Source organism: Pogona vitticeps, chromosome 13, assembly GCF_051106095.1.
Source record: "Pogona vitticeps strain Pit_001003342236 chromosome 13, PviZW2.1, whole genome shotgun sequence".
NCBI classification, from domain to species: domain Eukaryota; kingdom Metazoa; phylum Chordata; class Lepidosauria; order Squamata; family Agamidae; genus Pogona; species Pogona vitticeps.
In genome coordinates this window covers 1914189-1937162 of record NC_135795.1, presented here as the reverse complement: position 1 = coordinate 1937162, position 22974 = coordinate 1914189, and the positions used below count along the sequence as shown (strand labels likewise).

Below are 22974 nucleotides of genomic sequence, written 5' to 3'. Positions count from 1 at the left end.
AAGAATAATACACTTTGCATTTGAAGCAAAAGACTTATATTTTGAGTCATTTGTCCCATAATGTCACCAAGGGGGGGTGGTTTCAAGCAATTTTTAAAAAAAACTCTTTTTTTCACTCTTGAGAGCAAGGGTGTAAAAATTCCAAGCCTTGAGGCTCAGCCCCAAGAAAACCTGGGTCGTCTCCCACCAATACGTATCATCTATTTTTGGATTTTTGCCTACAGTCTTTCTGCTCTGTCCATGAAGGAGGTGGGCTTAGAGCCCGAGGAGAGAGATTTCACCCATGAACCCTTGCTAGTGACTTAGTTTTCTATTGATCCAATAAAAGGTATCGCCCACACTTGTATTTCTGTCACCTTTTGGGGCTAGACAACGGACCCCTGGTGGTTTTTAATCATAGGGACATTTCAGTGTTGGTGGATAGGGAAGCCGCAAGTTCATGGAAAGATGGATCTCCATTCTTGAAGGCTTGAAGGACAGGATATTATTCTTCTCACCTCGGTCCTGTCTTTCGGACACCCCTGAGGGCCACGGAGCATGTCCTGGGAAAGAGTCCACTTCCACAATCATTGGTCCTAACCTCCATGTTTCGTTTGCAAACTCCTCCACAAGGTTTTTCGGAGTTTTTTTTGTTGTTGTTGTCCAACGACTACGAGGAGCTCGGTAGAAACAAGTCCCACAAAAACAGACAGATGGCATAGAAAGCTGCACAACCTGAGCATTAATGCGCAGCCACAAACGAACGGCCAGCAGAGTTGGGGAGAGGGTGAGGCCTATGGCTGCTCCTTGTAATTAAATTAAAACCCCAAAGATCTTTGGGAACCAGGGTCGGGAGGGGGGGGGGAAGCGAATGAGACAAAGCTATAAATTAAGCCGGAGGATATGAATCCCACGCAAGGATTCCGAAGACGGATCTGGAAACAGTTTAGGGGGGAACCTGGCATGGCTGGGGGCCAGCCATGCGAAAGAGAGCAGGAGGTTTGCTCCAGGCTAATTGTTTCATTCAAGCCGGGCTCCTCTCGCACACTAATAGGTTTTAATAAAAACTTTCAATTGGGCCAGTAAACCCCTCATTAAGCTGTTTTTAAAGCATGAATTTAAGAGCAGAGAGGGCAAAGGGTCGCCGGGAGTATTTAATTCACAACGGCTGGCCCGAAGTGGTTTGTGCAATTGAAAACAAGCACTCCGGAGTCCAGGGGCCACGTAAACATCCGAGTCCGTCACTAAGGGCCGGCTCTAAATGACAGCTTGAAAAATAGATTTAATAAGGCAGAGAGAGAGGGCGGGGATAAACGTTTTTCCAAGCAAGAGAACAATCAACAGCCTGCCTGTCCAGCTTCTGCAAACAAAATATTACACACGCACAAAGCTAACAGCGAAACACACCTTAAAAGAACTTTGCAGTGATGATTCCTGGAGGCACCATCATCTCCCCAACCCATTTTAATATTCACAACTTAAAAAAAAAAAAAGCACACCGCTTCCCCGGCAAGCTTTCGAGAGCTGCAGCTCGCTTCTTAAGATGCTATTTGCTTTCAATTTGCGTACAACCGTCCACATCCGCGATGTTTCCAAGAAAAATGGGCACGCACGGATTTTTGCCTGGAGGATGTCAAAATGTACAAGAGAGGACAAGAGAGCTATAGAAAGGACAGGAACACGAGGTAAGGAACACCACGTAAGCCACCTGCGATCGCCCTAGTTTTACCTTATGTATATTGTCAACTTTTTGCATTGACAATGAAAAGAAATTGAAGCAGCCTGAGATTGTGTGTGCCTTGATTCAACCATCGAGCCAAAGGGAGAGAGCAGCCAAGATATCAGAAGGCGACGGAGACCCGGAAGGGCAGCCACGAAGGAACTAGAAAAGATCATCAAGTGTCAGGGTGTGTCCCACGGAGACCAAGATCATCCACGCTCTTGTATTTCCAGTTACCATGCATGGATGTGAAAGCTGGGACAGTAAAGAAAGGTGACACACAAAAAATAAATTAAAAAAAAGGATTTGTTTGAAATTTGGTGCTGGAGGAGAGCTCTGTGTATACTATGGATGGCCAGAAAGACGAAAAAGGGGGTCCTAGATCAAATTGAGTCCGAACTCTCTCCTCGATCTCTCTCTGGAAGCAAAAATGATGAAGCTGAGGCTGTCCTCCTCATCAAGGGGAGTTGATGGCATGTAAAAACAAGCTTTTATTTTAGTTTTGACGCCAACTAAGAGCCCAGGAATGGAAAGTCCAGGGATGTGCATTCACAGCATCATGACGCTAGGGACCCTACCACCAAGGGGCAGAAGTTGGTGGGCAGGAAGGACACATAACAAACTACTTTTCCCTGTGATCATTTTGTAACTACATCCCAAGAGAGAAAATCAAGGACAACCAAGGCATCTTTATTGGTACAAGAAGTCATGTCCTCTATTCACTTTCAAAAGTTACTTTTAAAGGGATGTTTGACAGGGAGGGCAGTTCTACCTGACTTACTTACAGACCCCTAAATGTAGTTCATCAAGGGGAGGCTAAACTGGAAGAATTTCACACACGTCTGGACACACAACACAGCAGTCTTTCGAGGGAAAATCCACAAACATCAAAGCACACTTTTCTCAAAGGGAAGAGACTTCTCTACCGCCGGTTTCTTCCTAAATGATATTCCAGACCACATAGATGGTGGATCAGTTTGGCAGAATAAAATGAAGAGAGCTTGTTTTAACCTTAAATGGTGAAGGGTTTTGGTGATTCCCAAACGTGTTGAGAGACTTTGAATAAACACATCGAGGATTTTTGAGAATTACGTTTCTCTCTTGGTACTGTTAAGCGTCTTCGGCTCCCAAAATTGAAAAGGGTCAAGCAAAGAGTTTGGTCTTTCTCAGCAAGGATAATCAGGCAACTGGAAACCAAGCTCTATGAGGAAAGATGGAGAGAAATGAGCAGGTTTAGCCTCCAGAAAAGAAGATTGAGGAGAGATAGGATAACATTCTCCAAATACCTGAAAAGTTGTCATACAGAGAAGGGGAAGGATTTATTCTTGATCAGCCCAGAATGTAGGAGACCCAACAAAGGGCTCAAGTTACAGGAAGCCAGATTTCGGCTGAATATCAGGGAAAACCTCTTAACTGTTAGAACAGTACAACAATGGAACTAATTATCTTAGGAAGTGGTGAACACTCCAAGGCTGAAGGCATTCCAGAGGAAATCGGACCACCATCTCTCCGATCTGCTTTGATTTGGATCCCTGCCTTGAGCAGGGGGTTGGACTGGATGGCCTTAAGAGGCCCCTTGCAACTCCACTGTTCTAGGATTCTATGATTTCTTGCTTCAGAGAGATAATCTTTAGAAGACTCTCCATATATTGTAAGTTATCGTATAAACATTAAGGTACAGATATTTATACATCAAGCACGCAATGATGTTCGTTTGGACACTTGAGTATGTACAATTTATTTTTTTACTACGGAAGCTTTAAGACACTATTCTCTCTCTTTTTTAAAATTGTTTGAAACAAAACCCAATCCATTTTTTTCCGCATTTTTTTTAAAAAGTCCCACACTTCCTGCAAAGGGACCAGAAAGGCTCGGCGCGTACAAAAGATCAGAGCAGGAACTGCTGAGACAGGCGCTGCTTTGAAGGACGCCGTCCTGAACGCTAAAGGAGGATTTTTTTCCCCAAAACTCAGCATTATTTAAATGCCGTCGGACAACAATGAACAGAAGACGACAAGATGCCACTGTCCCACAGAAGCAATGGAACAAAAATATTGTGGGTTTCCTGCATTCCACAATTTAAAAACAACAACAAGACTGTGGATATTACCCTATTATTAACCCCAACTCAGAAAAAAAGCATCTCATCCTGAAAGGAATCCCGCTGTGTAGAAAGGGGTTCGATTAACAGAATGGGTTAAGCTTGGATCTCATATGTTTTTTTAAGGTAAACAGATGGAATGACCATCTCCAGATAGGGGGGCCTAAGTAAAGGGACTCACTGTCAGCAGATTTGGGGCACAGTACCAAAAATTCGGGCTTGTGCTTCGGACCCAAAGATTTGCCAGCCTCCCCGGACATCTCTTAGTATCCTGTCAGAAGTTGGAATAAATAATGATCTAGACTACAAATTCCAGACTCTCCCAGAGATCCTGAGATCTGCAGTCCAAATAAGTAGCTTTTTCCAAACTCTAGGAGGCTACAGGAGGAGGAGAAGGGGACGACAGAGGATGAGATGGATGGACAGTGTCATGGAAGCGACCAACATGAATTTGACCCAACTCCGGGAGGCCGTGGAAGACAGGAGGGCCTGGCGTGCTCTGGTCCATGGGGACACGGCTTAACAACTAAACAACAACAACAACAACAACAACAGGGGGGCACCCCAGAAGTGGCCCACAAATCCACTGCTAGGAGTTGGACCTCCTCAGTGGTGGCCACTAAATTATGGAAGTCTCTCCCTGGGGAAGAGCGCCTGGCTCCGTCCCTCCTTAGATTCAGGGGGGAAAGTAAAGACCTGGCTCTTTACTCAAGCTTTTCAATTTTTTTGCCCCTGTATGATAATGATGAGGATGATGAGTCTCTCCAATATTTGAAGACCTGCAGTATCCCGTGGATATTGTGATCCTACTGTATAATTTTTCTATATCCATGCTTTTTGGTATCTGCAGGGGCAGGATTTGGAACTGGTCCCTCACAAGTACTGCAGTCCTACTGTATTCCAGGGTACACGGCATCTACATACATGCTGAAAGCATCAGCACGCCCATGGAGAGGGCAACCTGGCATGCTCACTTCGCTGTGCGTTCACAGCCCCTTGCCTTTTATGCCACCTGGGCTCGGCTACGGTCTCCCTCTCTTAGCGTTCCAGTGGCCTTCCTGCAAAACCCCATTTCCACACTCGCTCCCCAGGTATTGCACCAACACGGCGCTGCCGAGGTGAGAAGCCCACCCTCATACGCAGAAGATAACAGAGAACATCCTTTGAGATAACAGAGAAACCTCCCTGGAAATGAAGGGCCAGAAGAGGAGGGGAAAGTTTAAAATATTACATACCCAACAAGCGCATGAAAAATACAACTACCGGAGGTGTTTCTGAGCTAGGCTCACTTACCAAAGGAATACCTGCAAAAGAGAAGGGAGGGAACGTGTTAAAAAGGTAAGGTTTAAAGATTCCGGTAAGGTTTAAAACTTCCTAACTGTTAGAGCAGTACAGTCATGCCCCACTTTATGATTACCCCGCATTACGACGAATCCACTTCACAATGACGATGGTCTAAATAGGTTTTTTTCACTTTGCGATGATCGGTTCCCTGCTTCGGGAAAACAGAGTGGCTGTCTGTTCTGGACCTCCCTCCACCACAAGGCCAATGGGACTCCTATTTAATCTTCTTCTACACTGTTAAAGAGCCCCAGACTCTGAACCCTGGCACCCCTTAACCATTCCAGTAATCCGTTTTTTAAAAATCGTCGAGCATTCCCCCTCCCCCCAAAAAAGCAAATCTGTAAAATGAAAGCAACACCAAACCACGATCCAGAAAGGATCTTCCTTTCAGTCAGGAGTGAAGCGGCCCTGTCCAATTGTACCCTCAATTTATGAGACACTCTTAAGGCAAAAGTGCTTCGGCGGGGTTTAAGTAACATCTCCGGCAGCTGGTTTGAGTTGCCTGCTGCTAAGCTGCGGGCATCCCACAGCGGACTCGGTGTGGGGGCGGGCGGAGAAGGAAACGCATTTACCGCGGTAGTAAACGAAAGCACTCAGCTGGGTTTTTTTACTCTCGGTCCACTTTATTGTCGTCCCCAATCTTTTTAAGAACGGCCCGAAGAATCCCCTTCCAAAACTAAGGAGAAGGTTTCGATAAAAGAAAGGAATTTTAAAAGGAGAGGGAGGGCAAAAGTCCCAGTGATTTGTTACACACAAGCCACAACTCATGCGTGTGCAGGAAAGTGTATCCCATCCAATTTTTATTTTGTTCGTTTTCTTGGGTTATTCACGGTTTACTGTGTTCCTCCAGGCCATTGGATGTGAGGACTAGAATCGTGATACTATTTACACAACACTGTACACCGAGAGGAAAATCCAGATGGCCAAGAAACCGCACATCTCGGTGTGTCCCTAAAGCGTCCGGCTTCCGTCTCCCTTTTCTCCTTTTGAATGCAAGAGTATGAGATCGAACTTCCAGAAACGTCCTCTCTATTTTCCCTCTACGACACTCAGGCACCAGCTTTGCACAATATGACGAGATTTCCTCAAACGCTCCTATTTTACCATCCAGACGGCTCCACTGTCGTTGTCGGCTGTGCTATATTTAATTTGTCAGCTAAAACCTAAATCCGCTGAACACTCCGGGATGAGGGACTCGAGTCGTGGGACTTAAGTTGGACTTAAGTCCCGAGTGACTTGACTTGGGCTTTGTTTTGTTTTGTTTTTCCATTGACTCGTGACTTGGAGCCCACCCACCTCTCTTTTTTTCTGAGGGGGGGAAGCTTGTTTTTAATAAGGGCCTTACGTACTTGGGGTCTAGGACTCAAGTTTTGGTATCAAGGACTCGGATTTGGGAATCAGACCCCAAAATGTACCCACATCCCTGTTACCACTTCGAAATATCCGTGGAATGACTCGCCAAGCTAGGTATCATCATCATCATCAAGTCTGATTCTCCCTTTGACCATCAGCGTTGAGGCTGCGATCCTGCCATTTCTATGCCCATATTACAGGGTTAATTTTTAAATTTTATTTTATTGTCATTGTGAGCACCATATTTTTTCTGTGTATAAGACTGTACTTTTGTCTAAAATCTTTAGACAAAAAATTGAGGGTCATCTTATACACGGATGTAAGCTGAGGAGAGAACAAAAACAAGTGGAGGGGAAAGCAGGGATCAAAGCCATCCTGCAGCACTTTGATCCCTTTCCCCCCTACACTTGCTAAGCCCCACTTAGATGTCTTAATTTTGGATTAGAAAAGTGGGGGGGGGGGCATCTTATACACGGGGGTGTCTTATACACGGAAAAATACGGTATATAACGAAATTCACACAGACACCCAGAGACCAGGCCCACATGCACACACATAATACCAGTGGTCTACCTCACAAGACCATTAGTAGGACTCCCAACAGATAACCTTATGTGACATGCTTTGGCCGCTCTGGAAAGCTGCATTAATATGATTAAGACTAGGGCTCTCAATATGCTGAAGCGCTGAAATATCGTCAACCGTTCCAAATTGCTGTCGTCTTTTCCCTCTCAACGCCCCGATTTCTCTTCGCCGACAGGAGGTTCTGCGGGGTCTCCCCAGCCCACAGACGGGCGTTTCATCTTTACATGATGAGAGCCAAAGTATGGAAACACAGCAAACGCAGCTCAAGAACGGGAGGCAAATGATTCTTTTCTGACATAAGCCGTCACTAAGTTATAATTTCGGGAATGGGGGGACGCCTTTTCAATTAGCTTCCTTCGCCCTGGCTTGTAAAGCAAAGCCGCAACTGCATCAGATGGTATTAATCTTTGCTTCATTAATATGTCACATCAGCTGCACACAGCATGCTTTGAAACTGATACACCCACCCCCTCGTTCCCCGTCTACCGCCACCCCCCCGACAACATAATATCAGCCAGAGGTGCTAGAATCAGCTTCCTGCACAGGAAGGATAGATAACCCCTCTTCTCGGCCGCCACCCCCTTGAGAACGTTTAACTTCGGGGTTAAGTTTCTACGAATAATTCTTTTTCCTCAAGGAGACGGACGGGGGAAAGAAGAGGGGGGAAAAGCAGAGGATGCAACACCATGGCTGATGACGGTAAATATAAAGGTATCCTTGACATTTAATGCTAAAGAAAAAAAAGAAAATATAATTTTAATTAGCATGTCATTCATGGTAAAAAGAGATTTCCTCTCATCTTCCAAAAGGAAAACCTCTAGCAAGTCAAGTGTACTGTTGCTGTTCCCAAAATGGCGTCACTTCTCAAAAAGAGAGAGATTTTGAAATAACTTTCAAATCCCATCACCCATGCGGAGTTGGATTTAAGTGATGCTTTTTGGAGTGGCGTCTCACTAGCATCGACGGGGCTGGAGTTAAAAACCCTGTCTAGGTAGACCTCCCACCAGTAACTTCATCTGGATCCAGTCTCTAGAAATGCCACGGAGCCTTCGAAGGCAACCACGCCTGGCTCCGTGGCCGGGAGAACGGCCCTGGGGGGGCGGTCGGCCCATGTCAGCCTCGGAGAGGGCAGGGAAGACCACCGGGGCCTTCCAGGGAGATGAAAACCCCCATCAGGATTTGAATGAGAAAATTTCGGGGTCCCAGATCCATTCTTTTAGCCCAATTGAACTGCTCAGGGGTTTAGGTCTCTGTCTCTGGAGCCAGACGTTGGGGGTTCGAATCCCCCACAGGGTCTCCTTGACAGGAGCTGGACTCCATGACCTATCAGGTCCCTTCCAGCCCTGCAGTTCTAAGATGATGTTATAAATACAACAACTTCAGGATGCTGGCTATTTAGGGGAAAGGCCCGCCAGTACAACTTTGTAATTCCATCGTCCTCTTCGGAGAGCTTAGAAAACTTATTTTCTGACGTCAGTCACTCCCATTGCAACGCCACTAGGCTAACTCCAGATGGGTCGGAAGGGAGACCCTTCCAGGGCTGACTTGGGAAACATAACAACAAAGGTTGAAATGTCCCCTTTGGAGAGGTGGATTGATATACCACCAAGGACATGATCGAGCCCATACAGGGGTCTCCATGCAAGGCCAGGCCAGGCCAGCTGTTCTGGCTTCCACCTCCACAACTAGGGGAAAAAAACTTGGTTTAAATCCACTGGGCTCCAGAACGGAAGCCAGATTTGCCGATGGAAACCAGCCAGATTATGAACGGCCCAGTTTCACCAAAACATTTCTGGAGCCTCATCTCCAGAAAGGAGGGGACTTGACATGACATTTTCTTCCAGATCTGGAAATCTCAGGTATGAGCAGAGCAAACTCTGACGTCCTAGATGATTGTTTGTGCTTCCTGTGATCTTTCCATGGAGGGGTTGCTACACTGCAGCCTTAAACAGAACCAGTAAAGGACCTTGAAGCACCATTGTCATACAAAAATTGTACTCAACACAAACTTCTGGTGGCCACAATGTATTTCCAAATCGCCAAAACATCTGCTAAAAACGACTCTCTCTTTTTTCATTCTAAGAGGTGTTCCAGTTTCAGAGGGGCTAGGGTTTTAATCCCAGACTGCCATTAACCCAACCCTAGTCCAGCCCACCTCCCACGGGCTCCTACCGGTTGTGTTTCTAAGCAGCGGGAATCATTCATACAAAAAATGCATTTCCTGCTTCTTCCCCTCTCCAAAAGAGTCACTCGGAAGAGCCGGCAAAGTCTAAAAACAGGCATCCGATGAAAACAATTATTAAAACAAGATCACCAGACCAAAAGCAGCATGGAAATCAAAACACACAAAGGAGCCTCTAAACGAATAACAAAAGAGCTACATTCAGTAAAAGCAGAATCAAAAGCTGGTTTGGAAATACAGTGTTTCGTATTTTCAATCACCGTAATAAGCACAAAGTCTGGGAAGAATGGATAGCCCAGGTAGGCAACCTTAGGGAAAGCCACTCCGAGAGGTAGCAAAGTCCCAAACCATTAAGGGCTTTACAATTTGGCATGAAAGCAAAGAGGAATATTTCATAAATGATAGCGATGCCATTAAACCTCTCTCATACACCACAAATTCTAGTATGCACCATCACCTGGAAAATCTCTGCTACTGCTGAGGAATGTTTGACCCATAAGCCCGCTGCTGTCCTCATGGGTTGTTCACCCAGGTCGCAAGCTTTTTTCTGTTTTGCTCTTATCTCCGATCAGCGATCGGAGATAAGACTCTGTTGAAAGCTTAGAACGGCCTTGTATAGAAATGAGCTGCAGAGTGGGAAAATGTTGCCGAGGCTTTTTCCCGTATAGACATACACAAATTGATCTGTGCTTTTTTTTTCCCTTGCTGAAAAAAATCTCCAAAATGGCAGGAATGACACCCAGTCCATAGGGGTTTGGTCTGTACCCCACCAAGTACATTGGTTCACAAGTCCCTTCCAAAACATGGATCTCCTGATCCAGGAGAAGCACCCTCCACTCCCGCTCTCTGGGACCCTCAGCAATGCATTCACAAAAAGGTTTTCCTCTACCGAGAAACTAACAGTTCCCTTAAGACAACATTCTTTTTTAAAAACCCTTGGTTCCGAAATTTCTTTTCTCCCTTCCTGTAAACTAAGGAGAAATGGACCCTTAAGGACATCTCCCAGGAAGCTTCCTTGCTTTGGCCCGTGAAAAATGAAAATAATAATTTTAGAGGGCAGGAGAGGGTGGAGACGCTGGCACTGCTGAGGCTTCCTTCCCACACGGCGTTTTAGCCAGCTGGAGAGGAGTTGAAAAGAGTCAACACTCCCGTCAGCAGCGTCTGGTATCTGAAGCCTGTGGCCCAAAACAAATAGATAAATGTTTTAAAAATTAAAATAAGAAAGGGACTTTAAAAGAATAAATTGTCCCCTGCCTGGCAGAAAAGACGGAAAGCTGCCTTTGCACTTCAAAAAACTGGGGGGGAAAACATCCCAGTTATCTACCTTTGAACTAGCTTGCATCAGTAACCCTACACCATGCGGCCATTTAACTCCAGATTTTACCTCTGACAACGGCAGGCGCCAGATGTTAGGAAGCCAAAGTTCCAGAGAGGCCAGGTGCAGCAACCGGGTGCCAAGGAAAAAAACTTTCCGGATGCTTCTGCACAGATGTCCCTTCTCCCCTTTTCTATCTGATGTGGCCGTAGCCACCCGGAAGTTCTTTTTTTGGGGAAGGCAACACAATGGGGGCAGGAGAAAAATCGCAATGGACAGGAAGCCCTGAATGACTGCATGGCAGGGACGGCTAGTCTTCTAGGGCATACAGAGCACTGGTTCCACACACACACACACACACACACACGCTGACTTGTCCCTTCTCGTTTCCTCATCAGATGGGTACAGATGGGTATCTGGGTCCTGCCCGGGTTCCCCTCCTGCTCTCAATTCCCAGCCTCGTGACAGGATGAATACATGTGTGAGAGAGAGAGCATGGAGAAGATGAGGAAAGAGCCGTTAACTACACTACCAGGAAAACCGAAATTCACAGTGACTACAGCTGTTGCACACGACGCACACCCTTGTGCGGTTTAAAAAGGGTACCCATGCACACTTTTTTAAAAACTGCCCCAAAGCCAGCCTAGGCAGCCTTGGGCAAGCTGCACAGACCCAGAAGAAGGGAAAGGTGCAGTCGTGCCCCACTGGACGATGACCCCGCTCTACGACAAATCCGCATTACGTCGACGTTTTTGCCGCCTAGAGTGGTCTATTGACTAGATAGGCGGAATATAAATAAAATAAATAAATAAATAAATAATCGCTGGCTGGAGAGCTCCATGGTTTAGGTATCTAGCTGCGGAGCCAGAGGTTGGGAGTTCGATTCCCCTGCTGGGCATCCTAGGAGAGGAGAGCCAGCCTAGGTGGCCTTGAGCAAGCTGCAAAGTCCCAGGGCACCCCCTCCCCCAGAAGAAGGCAAAGGGAAACCACATCTTGAGTATTCTGTCCCTAGAAAACCCTGGAAAGGGTTACGTTACGTCAGAGTTGACCTGAGGGCACACCAGGCGACATAGGACTTCGACTGCCCGTCAACCAGTGCTGGAAGACTTCCTGGTGACCTCAGAATAGTCCGACTGGCGACGTTGTTTTTGCTGGACGAGGGCGGGGGATGCAACACAGCTCCGGAGGCTCGGGGTTTGGTGAACGCCAAACAGGTGAGTGGCTGTTCCAATCCCGGCACTGTCTGTAGCAGCCGGAAGCTTTTTGGTAAAGGCCCGCCGGCCAGCCAGTAACTGCTCCACCTCCTGCTTTAATGCGAAGAATTGCATTGAAGCGAGTCATGTAAAAGAGGTGGTTTGCTCCTGTTTGCACATAAGTCGCAGGAACAAAAAGCTTACGGACGGCTACCTGCGAAGTGTCGTTCCTGCCAAGGAAAGACTCAATAGGAAGGAGAAAGCCATGCGTCCAGTTATGAAACCAGACACAAAGGAAAGCAGGGGGAAGGAGAGAACACTTCTAGTTGAGATGTCTCCATCAACCAGATCTCAGAAAGAAAAGGTAAACAGCCCAACTTAGAGCACGGTTACACTTGGGGGGGGGAACATATTTGAATCAGGTTTAGCCTATTTGAAATTGATTTTTAAAAAGGTGACTACATGATGATTACTCCATGTCTCCCTCCTTCACAAATCTAGTCACCATCTCTGGTCAGTTTCAACCCGGGCTTCCTTGCTCTTTCTCCTTCACCCTGTGTGCCTGTGTGTGTGTGTGTGTGAGAGAGAGAGAGAGAGAGATTTGTCTCCCTACACATGTGTCAGGCTGCAGGGAAACTTCTGTTTTATTTTATTTTCCAATCTGTCAGACTGAGCTAGCGCTATATGAGATGGCAAGAATTTTTCAAAAAGTTAAAACGTTCAACGTAGCACCAGAGGATCAGTGACTCGTGGCTGCGGGAGGCAAACCGAGCGAGGGGCAGGCGGGTGCAGGAGAAAGCCCCCCAAAGGCAACAATTCTAAGAGCTCGTGTATTCCCCTCGCCTGATATACGACACAGTTTAAAAACGAATCAAACGTTTTCCCAAGAAGATGCACACACTGACACAAAAAACCACGTGATTTAGGCTTTAGACTGAATTTTAAAACCCCGACCCATCCCCTGATTTATTTCAACAGCATAACCGCGCCCTTACCAGATCTGTCCCACGTTAACTAGCGAGATGTAGAGCAGCCACAGAAAAGCCATGAGGATCATGTTGGCACAGCCAGCCACCAAGACGAACAGCGAGATGGCCAAGCCGGCCAGAGCGAAGGCATCCAGGGCCCCATCCACGCTAGACCTGGGAACGATCCAGAAGAGAGTCGGAGCATAGCTTAAGGCGTCCCAGTAGATCTTCCCTTTGAAGTGGCGCTTGACGCTCTCCAAGTAAAGCCAGCAAGGCAGAAGTCCCCGCTCTCCGATAAGGGCTTTGTTTTGATGGTAAGCCACCAGGAAAGCAACAGCTACAAGGAAAATAAAATTGGAATGGGGTGTTAATGTGTGACAGATCGATTCAAGAGAACTGCTGGATCGCTCCGTGGTGTAGGTCTCTGGAGGTGGAGCCAGAAATTGGGGGTTGAATCAAACCTGAACTCTCTCTGGAGGCAAAAAAATGCTAAATCTGGTCCTGCTTTTGGGCCCGTCCTGAGAAATCAGGATTCTCTGGAAAAGACCCTCATGCTGGGAAAGGTGGAAGGGAGCAGGAAAAGAGGAAGAGCCAAATACAAGATAGACCAACTCGCTAAAGTTTAATGATTGGGGGCTGCCCAAATGAAAAAGGCCTGCCCGCCCTCGAACCCAGGAGGCCCTTGCATTCCAGGAATTCCCAGTGATTCACGCAGAGACTCAAACAGGGCAGCCTCAGAGCAGACGGCTTTAAAAACCAAAGACACAAATCTTTGTGTCCTGCGCGAATCTTTGCAGATTAATTTGAGCAGAATTTTATCTGATGGACCGAGAAAGATGGCTTCAGTCCGGCTGACGGCTTCGTGGGCTGTCAGGAGAGAGAAACCAAGAGAGGCATCTTTCTAAACTTCCTAGGCTGCCCCCCCCCTTGAGGAAAAGCTTCTCTGCCCCAGGCCAACCTGCCAAAAAGCCTACATTCGTTGGCTTTCTAGGGGAAGATCCAGCCTACCAAGAAATCCAAAGGGAACCTGGAGCTTTTCCTCAGGCCCGGACACGCCCCTTTAAATATGCCCACTTTGTTTAAAAATAAAAAAAATCCACTTCTTCGATGGAGGGACGATGGGACGCTCCCTCGGCAACCTCGTTTATCTTGATTAATGCTGTGATTTGCTACGGAATGTTTCTCCCAGTGTTAATCAAAAGCTACCTCAAAATTATTGCCCTGCCATCTAAAACTACTCATCAGTTGGGGAAAATTAGACCTCCTGCCTCAAACACAAAAGATAAACACGGGACAGAGAAAAAGAGGGGGGAATACAACCAGCCAGAAGTAGGAAAGCAGAAAGAGGGTTGCACTGTATTTACATGCAGCTTGGCATAACGAAGGGTGCATGTTTTAAAATGAAGGTCCGGGTTGGATAAAGATCTCTCCATTTTCTGGATGCATCAGCTCGGGGAGTTTGGGAGAGTTTGGGAGTTTGATTTTCCACTTGCCCTCCTGGGAGAAGAGCCGGATTTTGTGGCCATGGGCAAGCTGCAGAAGAAGGGCACTTCTGCCCACAGGAGGGCCCCCGTATCCACAGGATCCATATCCACTGATTCACTTATCCATGGTTTGAAACATTAAAAGAAAAATCCTAGAAATACATATTTCTAAAAATGAAGTTCCTAGAACTGGACACTAGAAAGACCATGCTATGTATAGAGTTCGCTATTAAAACATTATTTGTTATAATCCACATTTTTCAGTATCCATGGGGGTGGGGGCTGGAACCTTTCCCCTGTGAATATGGGGGTCCTACTATATTCTCTGCTTGGAAAACACTCAAAAGGGTCACCATAAATCAGAACTGACTTGGAAGCATACGATGATTATTATTTACTGTACAGGAAGATGTTAACCTATCAGTTAAATCACATTAACCACTGAACGCTTGGGTGTTCTCTCTGGAGGTTCAAACCACCTCTGGATGTTCTTCCCTAACGCTACCCACACATCTTTTCCTGGTGGTCCTCCATCCGAGTCCCTCCCCAGGCATGACTCTCCACTCAGTTTCCAAAATCAGACACGATCGGGATTCTGGCCCACCCTGCCTGTTCCTAACGGGACTGGTTTCTGTCGCTTCCTTAGGCTGGTATCAAGAGCAATTGTGTCAATTTCAGTGTCACAGTCCCAGGCCAGAAAGAGAAGCAGTGACTTGTTAATTAGTGGCAATTCAACGCTGGGATTTATGGCATTGCTCTTACACCATTCTGTCCGTGGAGTTCTAGATGATCTTGCAGAGGATTTGAGATGGGATAATATCTCCTAACAGGCACACAGTAACCAAGGCATTTCAGATTTTTGGACTACAAATCCCATCACCCTCCATGCTACTGGGAGCTTCCTTTCCAAGCCTACCTGAGACCACAAAGCCTTCTCAGCTAGGCCCTGTTCTCCAGGCGAGCCACCTTTAAGTATCCGTTGGTGTGGGTTTCTCACGCAGAACTCCCAGAATGGAGGATCATGGACTTTGTAGTCCAAAAAATCTGGAGATTTTATGCCTAGCACACAGATTTCACAATGCAAAGACTCCATAATGTTCTGGGCAAATCCAGAAGAGCAGAAATTCTTAGGTTCCATCTCCTCCTCAACCTCTCAGCCTCCCAGCCCATTAGAACTGCTCATGATACAAGAAAGGACAAATTCTGTCCCTTACGCTGTATTTTTTTAAAAAAAGAGTCAAAGGGATGAAATCCAAAACTTTCCGGTCACACATTTCTCCTCCTCTTCTTTTCCCTCTCTCCCTTTGCCTCTTTTTAAAACACCAAAAGTTTTTTTAAAAAATCATTCTTCATTTGCATTTCAAGATGAAACCACATGGAAAAATTGAGTTCAGTCCAAAGTTCACCAGGAAAAGCCGACCTTTTTTTTTTTTTTAGCGCACGGACATTTCCGCACAGCCACAGTCGGACAAAAACTCTCTACCTTGTCTGAAAAAAAACAGAACAAAAGCTATTCTACCCCACAGGCGAAAATCATCCTCAAATGCCAGTGTAAATGACGGTCCTTTCTTATTTCTCAACGTGGCTGGTGCATGGGAGAGGGGCTGAAGGATCTGGCCCAAAGAAGTCAAGGGCTCAAAAATCTGTGGGTGAGTCGAGACGGTTGCAAAATCATTGGTTTCTTGATTTCAGGGAGCTAATTAACAGCTACTGGCAATGGCTTTAAATTGGCCACCAAAGATTTTGGAAAGACTCCAGTTACTGAAATTAGTCTGTGGGGGGAATAAGCCTTCAAAACCTGGACATTTCAGCCCACTTTTAATTGAATATTAATGCTGGCTTGCTTTCCGCAATCCGTCATTTCAAATGTTACCAAAGCGAAAGATTTGTGCTGGCTTTTTTAAGCACCATCCATTCACTTCCAACTTATGGAAATCCTAGTTGAGCTTTCAAGACAGGTGAGATGTGCAAGGAAGGGTTCTACCCGTCCCCCACCATGAGTTTCCATGTCAAAGCAAGGATTCAAACCCAAGCCTCTTGAGGCCTAAACCGTCATTCTATCCGCTATACCACGCGAGCGCCGGATCAGCCACCACAAAGCGCGCTCGTTGAGCGTGGACCAGTCACATAGCTTGGAAAAGTTCATTTTTTTGAACCCGGAACACTAGATTCTGGCCACGGCAACCCAAAAACGAATCCTTCCAGGCTCTCAGTAGTGCTGACTTTGATCCTGGAAGCCCTCTTTTCTCTGTCTCACAAATGCAACTGATTCTGCAGAAGGACCCAAACATTTTTAAAGTTTATTAAACAAATCTCAGAGTCAGTTTACTAACATGCTACTGCAGCAACCACAATAGGAAAAAGAGATGTTTCAAAGTAACACACACACGCAAACAAACAAAAAAAACCACTCAGAGATATCCCTCTGTTGATATGCAATTGGAGGGCGGGCATAGTGGTTAGAGCACTGGACGATGACCTAGGTTCCAATCAGGGATGGGGACTTGAGTCGCAGGTTAGCTGTCAACTTGGACAAGACTCAACTTTTCGATGACTCAACTCACAACTCAGAACCTAGCCACCCGCTCCCTTTTGTTCTTGGGGGGGGGGCAAAAATTTTGTTTTTAATAGGGACTCAGACCTGAGACTTGAGATTCCTGACTTGGTACCAAAGACTCGGATTCGTACCCAGTTAGCCTACCTAACAGGGTTGTTCTGAGGACAAATCGGTGTGTGTGTGTGTGTGTGTGTGTGTGTGTGTGTGTGTGTGTGTGTGTGTGTGTGTGTGTGTGTGTGTGTGTGTGTGTGTGTGTGTGTGTGTGTGTGTGTGTGTGTGTGTGTGCAAAGCCCTAAAAGAAGGCCACTCCTTAGCCGAAATGGACCGGCACAGAACAGAAAGAAAAGAGTGACTATTTTCCCATTGCCAAGTCCCACCTGGGCCAGATCCATGCAGCTCCTGACTTTGCTAAGGTTGCCATGGAACGGCTGGCTCTAAAGCTTCGGATCATTTCAATTAAAAGGTGCCGGGAACCTCGGTGACCCTGCACAGAATCTGAAACTGGTGACCCTTGGTTCGGTTGGCATTTATAGGGCCCGCCCAGCTGGAAAATTCCGAGTTTCTTACTGGGTTCTACCGGGGAGAATAAAATCTCTCCGGTCCAGCCATGGCTGTTTGCACCCGTGAGATTCTCTAGCAAGACTGGATTGGGGGGCTTTAGAAAGGCCCCCCGATTCCCAGTGAGATGACACTGGCACATTTTACCTATGTGATCCTCTTGGCACCTTTCCGCTTCGCAAAGGCTGTGCTAGCCAGGGCGGCGAGGGCTTCCCCAAGAGGCGGTTTTCCGCCCAGCCAGCGGCTCTGCGGGTCTCTTTGCCCCCGTGGAGACGAGGAAAAGGACCGCGGATTCTGGTCCTCTCCAGATTTAAACTCTGCTGGGGAAAGGGGGGAGAGGGGGGGTCGGTGGGGCGAAGGATGGGGGATCCTGGGCAGGTTTTTTTTTTTGGAGGGGGGGAGGAATAGCTGCTCAGCCAGGCAGGCACTCACAGTAAAGGAAGGCGGTGGCGCGCAGGAGGGCCACGCGCGTCAGCCAAAAGGTGCCCGGGCGCAAAGCCGGAGGGCGCTGCGGCGCGGGCGGGCCGGGATCGCGCGCAACGCCGGAGGTTTCTGAACCGGCCGCCCCTCCTCCTCGCCGCCGCCTGAGTTGCTCCGCCGCCTCCTCCTCTTCCTCAGCCATGCCTGCCTCTGTCTCTCTCTTTCTCCCCGCGGCGGAGGGGAAAAGAGCGCGCCTGCGCCAGCGGGACGCGCAATTCGGAGTGGCCACGGAGCGCGCGGCCATTGGCGAGGTCCGGGGACCGGGAGAGGAAGTTACGCAGGGGCGCGCGCTCCCGCTCCGGATCGGCCCCAGCGCGGCCCCGGGTTTGCTGGCTGCTTCTCCTCTGCATTTATCTTCCCTTTGCTTTGCATTCTATCCTATCCTATTCTGTTCTTGCATTGCATTGCATTGTATTTGCTCGTTCTTGATGGCTCCCTCTGGATCCAGGAGACGGAGGGACTGGAAAGCGGGCGCCCTTCGATCCTAAGGCATGGATTCTGAAGCGTACCTGTGCGGTCCCTTAAGAAGTAGTGGACCCCACTGGGCGCAGCGCCCATCCGTCTTTGGAGGCTCGAGAGTTGCCTATGCAGAACAAGGTGGCAAGGAACCTTTGTTCGGGAAAAGCCCCCCCCCGGGGGGGGGGAAGGAAAGTGAAAACCAACACATGGTGCACATCTTAACAGATTTGTGTCAGTCGGGCAGAAAAAACAGATCCTAAAAACGCTCCTGACGAAGAGTCCTGTCGGTCCCGGAAGCTTCCCGTGCGGATCGAATGGTATTAGAACACCGGCGAGGCCAGGGGGCGTGAAGGCGGAGTCCCAAAGGGTGCGAATCCAGGCAAGCGGGGGGGGGGGGAGAGAGAGAAACACGGGGGTCTGTAATTGGATAGCGGTCTGGCGAGGATCCCACTTCGGAATCATATATAAAATCACGAGGATCCGTTTTTGGTCGGTTCTGCCTTTTGCTTCCTTCAAGGGAAATGCTTCGGGGGGGGGGAGTCTGCCGCGGGGTCGAGAACTTCTGGAGAAGCCTCGCTTCCTAGGCTTGCATGAGACTTCCCGCCCCAGGGAAGAGCAGCATCTTCTAAAATAATAGCCCCTTTGTCCTGCCACTGGTCTTCGCCACGACGGCCTTGGTGCTGATTGGAAAGGGAAAACCGGAGGGGGGGGGAGAGAGAGGAACTTAATAGCGCATTGTGTGGGTCCAGAGAAACAGCCCCCTTGTTGAAGCGCCCAGCGATGGGGTGCATCTCTGGGCTAGCCGGGTGACTTTGTGGGAGACAAATATTCAGAGGGATCATGGAGGCAAACAGTTCCCTTCTGGAAACGGTGGTGGGACCCTTTCAGCAAATTCTGCATCCCAGTTCCATCATCCTGGCAGAACTGAAGAGCTGGAAGGGACCCTATGGATCATCCAGTCCAGCCCCAATAAGGAACCAAATTTCCAACCTCTGTCTCCAGGTGCCCAAACCACGGAGCTTTCCAGCAGTAGACATGTTGGTTCTCAGATGTTGATCACAGATTCCTTCAGAGGTTCCCAATATTGGGTCCCCGAGTGTTCTTGGAGACTACAACTCCCAGAAGCCTTCACCTCTTGCTGTGCTTTAGCCAGGATTTCTGGGAGTTGCAGTCCAAGAACATCTGGAGACCCAAAGTTGGCCACCATTGCTCCAGGAGAAGGCTGGAAGAAATTCAGAAATGCCGGCCCCTACCCCCCACACCTTTCCCAAACATATAGGGGGAATCATCAATACACAACTGCAGACAGGGCTCGCCCTATAGAGTGGGTGTATGGGGGGGCACCCCCACCCTGACCCCCACAACGAGCAGGAGGGAGTGCAAGGTATGCGAGAAAAGATGAGCCATATGTAGCCGGATCTGCCTGTAGTCTCAACCATCCTCTCCTCACCCGTCATGATGGGCATCAACCCCTATTGGCTATAGGTAACTATGCCCCATTTGGTTCCTTGGGATTCTTGAAGATGTCAAGCATCTCTTTGGGTGAATGGTATCAGCCAAAGGTTGTGAGTTCGAATCCCCTCCTGGGAGAAAAGCCAGCCTGGGTGGCTTTGGGCCAGCTGCACCGTCCCAGGGCAAGCCCAGAAGAAGGGAAGGGGAAACCACTTCTGACTATTCTCTTCCTGGAAGACCCTGAAAAGGGTCACGCTCTGTTAAAATCAACTTGAAGGCTCGTGGTTATTTTTGTTATTATTGTCACCATGGATAGAGCACCCGTCGTGTTTATGAACTGGGGTGTTCAGAGAGCTTTTGAGGAACAGGGCCAAAAATTGAGAAGATCCAGGGACATTTTAGTTGGTGTAACAGGAAGTGCAAACACTGTCAGAGCGGCTTATCTGGCCGGAATCGACAGCTGGCATCACACATCATCGTTTGAAATTTAAATGTGGGCCTGGTTGATTACCGAGCGATGAGGGACGAGGCGCCTTGATCCATGCCAAACGGGCCCTTGTCCTCCACGCTTCACGTCTTCCGCGACGCAGCCTTGAACATAAGAAACCAATTCAGGGACGAAGCCTTTTTAAAAGTGTTTGCCTTCAAAATGAGAACTTTAGTTAAACCACCCCTGGCTTCACAGAAGGCAGAGTGGGTTTGGGGAGGGTCCAGGCTCAACGGAAGCTCCCTGCGGATCCGCAGCGGAAGGCCGGCAGCCAAATCTCTGGCAAGGCGTCCAGGCTCGGAGCCTCCTCTCCCGGGGAGGAGTGGATTCCTGCAGTGGAACAGCTGCGAGGAAGACCTCTTAAAAGAGGAATTTTTATCTCCTGCCCTCTGTCAAACTCCACACTCCGTGTCCAGTGCGCCGGCCAGGTTTGATGCTGGACTCCTGCCATGGCCGTCGTTTCTTCAAATGGAGGGCAAACATCCCAAAATATGAAAATCAAAATGGTCCCACCCCCAAGGGCCCCTCCCAGGGTCCTAGCTTCTTCAGAGATGCTTACCGGCCAATCTTGAATGAGACTCTCTTTTGACCTCTCTCCCACCCCACCCCAATGTGTTGGACAAAATCAGATATGGGCAAAATGCAGGCCTCCAGATGTCGGCGGACGACAACTCCCATTGTCCTTAGACCATGGTGAGGAATGCTGGGAACTGCAGTCCCCAGGCTAAGTCCTAATTGTTAGTCCCACCTAGAGTGGTTCAGGCCCTTTGAATCAATTTTTGATCTGACTAACCAATGTTAGACTCTAGCCAGTGGAACTGACTGACACCGGATCATGAAGAAATCCCAAGAATAGCTCTCTTAAGGCAGGGCATGAATCTAATGAGGGGGGCAGGTGGGTGGACTCTTAAATGCAGAGCTGTTTGGTAGTGAGCAAAGTAATTAAGCATGACCACAAGGAGGTTTTTGGCACAGTAAGACCATTAAATCCATTGCCTAAAATCCTGTGACTTCAGCATGTATTTAGTCTTTGGCATCTGATTTCTTCTCTCCTGATTTAATGGGTGGGGGGAGTTTGCCACAGAAGGGGCATGGAGAAGCTGTGGTTCAAGAAACATACCCCCAAACATGTTGGCAAAATTAAATGGGAAAAAAGAGAGAGAAAAGGCAAAATATTGTGGCATGTTAAAGATTAACAGATTTATTTTCGAGCAAGTTTTTGTGGATCAAAATCCACTTCGGAGACTTCTTTCAATCCATGCTGGGCATCCGAGTCTTAAGAAAGTAACCTCCAACCTCTGTTTCCATCTGTCCAAAGACCAGGATATTTTTATTTTGGAATACTGTATAAACCAGGTGTGGACCAAGACCAAGAGAACCAGTAAGAATGGCTCCCGTGGCCTGCTTAAAGTCAAAATATGAGGAATGGGAAGCTCGTACCTTTGGACAAACCAGGCTCAAAACACCGATCATCACGCTCTGTTATTTCTGAACACCAGGGCATTGGGTCACATTTAAATAGCAAGTGGGGGGTAGACTGCATTTTTACAGGGAGGCTCCAGGGGTAGACTGCATTTTTACAGGGAGGCTCGGCTGCTTTGACAGGTCTAACTGCTCCTTGGAGGGCCTTGTGACCCATCCTTCTCTTCCACTAGTCTGCAGTCACAGTTCCAGAAGCTAGCAATGTTCCTCTTTTTGGGGGGTGACAGAGTCCAGGATTCTGCAAGCTGGATGGAGGATTTTTCCTTCCTTCCTTCCTTCCTTCCTTCCTTCCTTCCTTCCTTCCTTCCTTCCTTCCTTCCTTCCTTCCTTCCTTCCTTCCTTCCTTCCTTCCTTGTTCCGACATTGTTTATTTTTTGCAATGACAAAATTATATTGCAATCTGTATCTTGTAAACCACATTGCTTCCCAGTTCTGGGAGAAGGACAACATATAAACAAATAAACAAACAAACAAATAAATAAATAGTTTCCGGTGGAGGAAAAGCCGCAGCGCTAAAGATGAGGAGGAAACACCAACATCTTATTTCCCTGGTGATTGATGGATTGATCTATGCTATCTTTATATACCTCTTTTTTCCCGGAGGGCATGCATTGGCCTGTTCCTCTCTGCTTTATTGGAACACAGCAAGCCTAAGAGAGTGTGTCACCGCCCGGCTCAAACTTGTCTGGGTGTGCTTGAATCCGTCATTTTTCCTTCTTACTTCACCTACCTCACAAGGCCGTTGTGAGAAGAAAAGGAGGAGGAAACGAGCCACGCAGATCGTAGACGAAAAAAAGGGGGGGGACATTAATGTAACTCAGTGTCTTGTGGCACCTTGAAGACTACGCGCACGACCTCGTCAACATTGTTCGTCTGCATGATGTCACCAGAGTCTTCGCGGCTGCCACGGACCCCCGGGGTTCCCGCTTTGGAAACGGAGGCGAGGAGTCCCCCTCTCCCTATAGGCAAAAGAAGGGGGGAAGGCGCCAGACCGTCGCCCCCCAAGAGGCTCGGCCCAAACGCGAGGCGAAAGAGAACCGCGGACGCCTTCGGAACCAACCGATGCGTTTTTTAAAAAATAAGATTTATTTTTTTTTACAGGGAGGGGCAATGCCCCGCCTTCTATGCAGATGAGGCTGCCGGCGGCGGCCAATCGGAAGTGAGCCGAGGGGCGGGCCGGGCTCGCCCCCGTCCCTAAAGAAAGTTGTTGCCCGGCTCTGCGCTCCGGCTTTGGCGGCGAGCGTCGCGGCCGGAGGCGCTGCGCTTTTACGCGCG

General features: G+C 48.1%; 1 protein-coding gene across 4 annotated transcripts in view; it reads right to left on the bottom strand.

Annotated features, from left to right (window-relative positions):
* Positions 1 to 18104, bottom strand: part of LMF1 (lipase maturation factor 1) — a 126258-nt gene extending 108154 nt beyond the window's left edge. The window contains exons 1-3 of one of the 4 annotated variants that reach the window (XM_072982888.2): positions 17772 to 18104; positions 12768 to 13077; positions 5094 to 5104 (exon numbers count right to left, since the gene is read on the bottom strand). In XM_072982888.2, the coding sequence (XP_072838989.2) occupies positions 5094 to 5104; positions 12768 to 13077; positions 17772 to 18063 (613 nt within the window). In that variant the 5' untranslated portion in view covers positions 18064 to 18104. Of the gene's footprint in view, positions 1 to 5035; positions 5105 to 12767; positions 13078 to 17771 lie in introns of those variants that run through there. The other 3 variants (XM_072982887.2, XM_072982890.2, XM_072982891.2) reach the window with 3 other exon arrangements.
* Between the last annotated feature and the right edge of the window lie 4870 nt (positions 18105 to 22974).